The 6,196-nt window shown below is 42.2% G+C and overlaps 1 protein-coding gene across 1 annotated transcript in view; it reads right to left on the bottom strand.

Moving 5' to 3' along the window:
• The window catches only part of LOC137623213 (periodic tryptophan protein 2 homolog), a 101,418-nt gene that overhangs the window by 47,730 nt on the left and 47,492 nt on the right, over positions 1 to 6,196 (bottom strand). The window contains exons 8-10 of the mRNA XM_068353931.1: positions 4,450 to 4,566; positions 3,621 to 3,698; positions 2,971 to 3,091 (exon numbers count right to left, since the gene is read on the bottom strand). Coding sequence (XP_068210032.1) covers positions 2,971 to 3,091; positions 3,621 to 3,698; positions 4,450 to 4,566 — 316 coding nt within the window. The remainder of the gene's footprint in view (positions 1 to 2,970; positions 3,092 to 3,620; positions 3,699 to 4,449; positions 4,567 to 6,196) is intronic.

Below are 6,196 nucleotides of genomic sequence, written 5' to 3'. Positions count from 1 at the left end.
TTTGCCCTTGGGGAAATGACCGCGTCTGGAACTCCTCTTTTTCTCTCTCAAAGGGGTAGAAGAAGCCATGGTTCTGTGTCCCAATTCAGAGAAGACAGGCTTGAAAGCCTGCATTACGGCTCTGATCAGTGCACTGAAACAGGGCTGTTGGCTGACAGACGCGCTGTCAGACATACCCCTTGAAGGGACAGGGATTGAAGGATCCCTGGGAGGAGTCCCCATCATTGGTGGATTCGCCTGTGGTGGCTTTGGGATCATGGACCCCTCTGGATGTTTCCCTTCTCCCACAATGCACGGTGGTATGCGCTTGTGGGGAAGGGAATGAGGCGATGACGACCTTGCCGTGCACAGTTCAGTAGTCTCGCGTGCAGGAGGATATTGACGCTTGTGCGAGGGAGAATAATGGTGCTCACGCGAGGGAGAATATTGGGACTCGCACGCGGGAGACTGTTGGCGCATGTGAAGGAGTATTCGCGTGCGCAGGCGCGCAGGATTATTACGTTGAGTGCGTGGGCACACGGGAGAGTGTTCGCACGCACCTATACCAGCCGTAGGGCGCGCACGCAGGAGAAAGATCCCTAGCGCGCGGGCACGCAGTTGAATCATGTGGGGCGCGAGAGAATGTTGGCGCGCATCCTTGGAAGAGGATGGGCGAGCACGGGAAGGGCGCGCGCGCGTATCCTTGTAGATGCGCGCGGGAGAAGGCTAGCGCGCAGGTGAGCGCTGGCGCGATGGTACTGGTTGGCGCGTGGGAGAAGCCAGCATTGCTGACTTCCCAGAAGTACTACTTTCAGTAGATCGTTGGCGAGCAGGTTTTTCCTGGCGTGTATGATGATGCGCAGCATAGCGCGCAGGAGAGTTGGATGTTGGGCGCGTATGCGCGCAGGCAAGAGACTGATGGCGCACGGGAGAGCTCCATTGCACAGGAGGTTGATGGCGTGCAAGTGGTTTGCGCGTAGGTGAGTGTTGGCGCGCAACTGGGCGCAGGCGCGTAGGCGAATGTTGCCGCACAGGCAAGATCTGGCGAGCAGGAGAACGTGGGCACATATGCGCATGAGGGCGCGCATAGCGCGTGATGGAGCTACGCTCCTGTTGGAGCGTGTTAGGGTTTAGTGATGGGGGCCTGACGAGCTACTAAGGAGCGTTTGTCAGGTCTCGTTGGCGCGTAGCGCATATGTGGTTGGCGTGCAATAGCGTGCTTTGGTGGAGCTTGTTAGGCCCATGTAGAAATGGTGACGGCAGGACGGCAGGTCTGTCAGATGGAAGGTCGACATGTCCACTTAAAAGGACGACCTTCCACCGAAGATCACGAACGACCTGCAGAAAGGTCCAGGACCAGTGCAGAAGCAGTGATGAATGATTAGTCTCGAGGCTCCTCTGCGGTGGACTGCATCGAAGATGTTGAACCAAAGAGGCGCCTCCTCACCGAAGGTGAAGGAAGGCCTCTAAGGCGAAGAGGAAGGCGAGCCTTCCGACGAATGCGCCCTCTGGGGGCTGTTGGATCAAGCAAGCTGACCTTCTGCAGTCCTCCGAAGAGGAGTCTCTGTACGTGAACTCCCCCGAGGCCGGGAGAGAAACACTAGCAGGAGAGACTGACGATGGACTAGTTTCTCCCTCGTAGGTTGAACAGGAACGGAAGAAACTAAGCCGTCAGCTACCGTAGAGTTTGGAGAGGCACAGGTGATGGGTGACACCGCATTGGATACCTCTGACACCACATCGACAAGAGAAAGAGGATCAACCTCTGACGGTGACGACGATTGCTTGACAGCGGTACCCAATCAGATGTAGTTAAACAAAACCTCCTTGGAGGGTGAACCCGTAAGCCCCAAGGAAGACCAAAGCTAAAAAAAGGAGGTTAGTGACATATCCTCCCCCAGGGGAAGAGATGGAGCTGCTTCGCTAGGGGAAGCAACATCATCTCTCGAGTCCCAAGGTTGGTAAACAATACATCGGTCTACGCTACCACTCGATGGTCTCTCGAAAGAGACCGACCGAGTGGGAGCTTCGGAAGAGGTTTGGGTAATGGAGGAAAAGGCCTTGGGTTTTTCTCCTTTCGAAGTAACCTTCGAAGGAGAAATATCCCGTTTGGACTTCTTCCGTCGTCGCGAAATTCTCTCCCACTGGGAGGTAGACCACTCCCTACACCTGTTGTTGCTATCACACCGTTGGCCCCTACAAGAAGGATAAAGGGCGTGAGGATCAGTCTCGACCGCCGACATGAATATTCCACAGGGGCGGTCGGGAAACCCAGAGCAGGTACGCATGATTGCAGAGGCCAACTTCACATATAGAGAACTAGAAAAAGAAAAGCCAAAAGCAATTAAATGGCTGCCAAATGACGGCGAGGATGAGAGCGGACACGTCCGACCACTATCCGAGTTGAGAGCAAAGTGAGCTCAAGCACAGGTGTGTGAGAGGGGGGGGGGGGGGGGGGGGGCAGGGTAGCAAGCTACCCTCCCTACCCCCGCTAACTAGCAGTGTGGGTAGTAAACCCTCGTTAAAAATTAGTGGCTCGTCATTTCAGCTACGCCGAAAGTAATACCCCTATTAAATAGCGTGGTTTGTATTCCAGTTATAGAACAATTAGCTTTTTGCAATCAGTCACAGCTTTCCACCAATGACATTTATATCAAAAGCATTACTTCACCATGAAAGATTTCTACAAATATTCATATAAAATAAATTCCTCAAACATACTTAATATTTTTCATGATCATTTTTTTTTTTAAATCTTATTTTTGCAAAAAGATTCATGTTAGTAAAGCAATTTAATATTCCTAAGCCTTGCAAAGATATTCTGCTTTTATTATAAAAAAAATTCATTCATTTCTTGACATAAAGCATCAAACCAGACGCTCATATGTTATAATTTTAATGTCCTGAAGAGCGCAAAAATCAAGAAAGCGCCACAAATGAGTTTTTACATCACTGGCAACTAAATATTCACTAGAAAAAAGTTCTACTTACCATCTAATGATGAAGACAAGATGGCTCTCCCACTCTGAGTAAATGCAAGCCCTGTCACAGGACCTTTATGCGTAGAGAATGTAACAAAGCAGAAACTTGACTGGCTGGACCACAGTTTCACCTAAAAATCAGAGTACGATGAAGTTAGAAAAGTACGGAATCAAGCGGTACAAAAATGAAAATAGCAGTAGCATACAGTTTGGGACCAAATGAACTCTGCAAAGAACTATTAATGCTAAATACATATAAATTGCACTGCTTCAGACCCAACTTGAACATTATCCATCCACTGTGTTCCCTTGGTAAAAAGCAAGAATCTTCATTTACAGCAAGAAAAATAACCAAAATAATAATGAAAGAATAAAAAAATTTTGACAAAATTTATTTACTTTAATACAGTCCTTACATTTTACTCATGGTATTATCATTAAATCACTTTACCTTTAATGATTATTAGCATGAAGACTACAAAGTAAGATTCATAGGAATCAAAGCATAATTCATCAAACCAACTACAACTGCATGGTGTCATACAGATGAATGGCACTAGCAAGAAAAATCCCCAACACCAGGTAATAATTCTACACTTTAATTAATAAATTTACTTATCTGCAATTTACCCATAAAAAAAACATTTAAAATTTAATTACCTTTCCATCCTCTCCACCAGTTGCAATATTTAGTCCATCAGGGGAATACATAACCACTCTCATGTTGTTGAAATGACCCTGGAAGGAACAACACTATATCACTTGAAGCAAGTGTACAAATACTTATTGAAAAAAGGTAATTAATAAAACATGGGGTAAAGGAATGTTGCATAAAATATTGTATCCTTCATTTCAGCTAAGTGGACCTCTTAAACCGGTGAGACTTAGGAGTCCGGCTTAGTTGGTATAAGAGGGGTAGTCAAATATGAAAAAAGGGGCACTACAGAAGTTTGGGTGAGGTTTGCAGGATATCTAACACACACGTAAAATTTTAGCAGCCTTTGGTGGTAGCTTTAAATTATTCATTCTTAAAAGAGGAGAAAAATTTAGATAAATTCAAGAGCAAGTCAAAATAATAATAACTTTGATGGAAATACAAAAAGAGATTAATATAAGAGAATGGCAGAAGTCAACCTTTCTTTGTTATTGACGAGTTATTAGAGATAAAAGGCACTTTTTGTAAGGCGCTCCAAACTCCTAATGGTAAAAATGACATCTCTATGTTATATAATGTGATATGCATTCAGATTTTTTTCTTTAAAATGACAATGATAAATTGTGGGTAATGAACTGATGTTCAGACTTTCCATCGCATACCCAAGGTACAGTATGCAGAATGAAGGTACCTTGGTCCAGACTTTGGGATGTTACATAAAGTTCATGACTTGTCTCGATCCTCTCTTTCTCATAATTAAAAAAATTCTACCTTACGGATATGCTAGCATCTATAAAAGGCAACATCTGCAGCATAACTTCAAAACTACCATACCTGTTGTTTTAGAACGTAAGTTTCACTCTGCCACTCCCACACCAGTAGCTGGCCTAAAGAAGAGACTCCCAGTGCTATCCAATCTCCAGTTGGATTCATAGCTACGCTTGTAATAACCTGAAAAATTCAAAACTAAGAATGAAAATTAATTCACGATAAAATACACTTTATACTCCTAAGTCTTGAAGCAACAGCATCTGGAGATAAATACTAAAAAAGAAAAAAAATGCGACCGAAAACTTTCTAAAATAAGGTAAAGTTTTGCATATTGGTAATCATAGATATACATATACTTCTCCCATCAACTCTTGCGCATTCATCACCTTCTTTAGTATCTAGATAGGGTTAGGAACGAAGTAGTGAGGGTGAGAACAGGTGTAAGAAATGAGTTAGCAGCTAGAGAACAAAAGAAGTATCTAGACTAATTCAGTCTTTGTTGAGGATTTTTATTTTACATTTAAATCTATGGTGACTGAATTCCAGTATAGTAATGGTGATTAAAAGAAAAGCGTGGACATGGGTGCTGCATTGATTGGGGAAGTACAGCTAATCAAGTAATTTTTGTTAAGTATTACCTCAGTTCACAAGTTTAATTCGTTCTGGAATCAAGCTCGCAAACTTAAATGCTTATAAACTAATAGAATTTCCATAAGTACATAAAAATTTTTTAAAGCTTTTAATGCTAATAATTGAATAACTTATTAACCTTAACATTAGAAATGAATATATATTAATAATTTACAATTAATGAAAGAATATTGTAAAACAATTTAACTACTGTACCATGGAAATTAGATGAAAAAGTTTCTATATGGCAAGGCCTCCTAGTCTCGTGTGTGGCCGTAAAGGCCATCTGCGTTATTTCTCATGATCGCCAATGGCAAACCTACATGTTGTTGTTATATTTATGGATAGCTTGATTAAGGCCACCATGTTTGTGGAGCTTCCAGGTTGGGAGCACTGGGAAGTGATTATATCTTCATAGATTAACTATTACGAAAGCTACGCTGTAGTCCCCCTTGTCAATGCACCTGACCGATGGGCTATTACTACTTTTTTCAACTGATCTTCCCAGCTGGTATAATACCTGTACAGACATTTTACCCTAACACTAATTTTTCACCTTCCTTCAAAAGCTTTCTACCATTTCCCCTTCTACAAAATACCTAACAGCTTTCATCTATCTCCTCTAAAGGAATATTATAAAACAAAAAGAAAAAAAATAAGATGCTGTGTCAAGGACCTAAACACACACACATTTAAGTTAATCCTACACACAGTATTCAATATTATTCATAGCGACATATCTCAACTCATATCGAACATCTAAAGCATACTAATTTACGACTTGCAGATAGTATTTCATTATACCCGAAAAATTCTATGAATCACAGGATAGTTTCCTTCGTACAGTACCTGTCCACAAAAAAGAGTATACGGAAGAAAATATTTGCTCGCAGACCAATACAATACTTGTAAACCAAGGTACTACTATTTATTCTTAAAACACACTTTTATTTTATCATTAGTACAGTAATCAACTAACAAGGGAATCAATTACAAGTCTTGAAAATATGGTAAATATCTGAAGTACATTTACAGTATTCTAATTCCATGGACAGTATTCATATTAGTGATGTGTACCACAAATGTTCTACAGAAACTTTTATCTTTACCCTAATTCAAAATTACACATGAATGTCTATACCTAACGGTATAGCTAACACCTAAGGAAACTACATTTCTT

This window comes from Palaemon carinicauda, chromosome 30 (genome assembly GCF_036898095.1).
Source record: "Palaemon carinicauda isolate YSFRI2023 chromosome 30, ASM3689809v2, whole genome shotgun sequence".
Lineage (NCBI taxonomy): Eukaryota > Metazoa > Arthropoda > Malacostraca > Decapoda > Palaemonidae > Palaemon > Palaemon carinicauda.
Note: the sequence above shows the minus strand (reverse complement) of the source record. Positions and strands in the feature narration are given on the sequence as shown.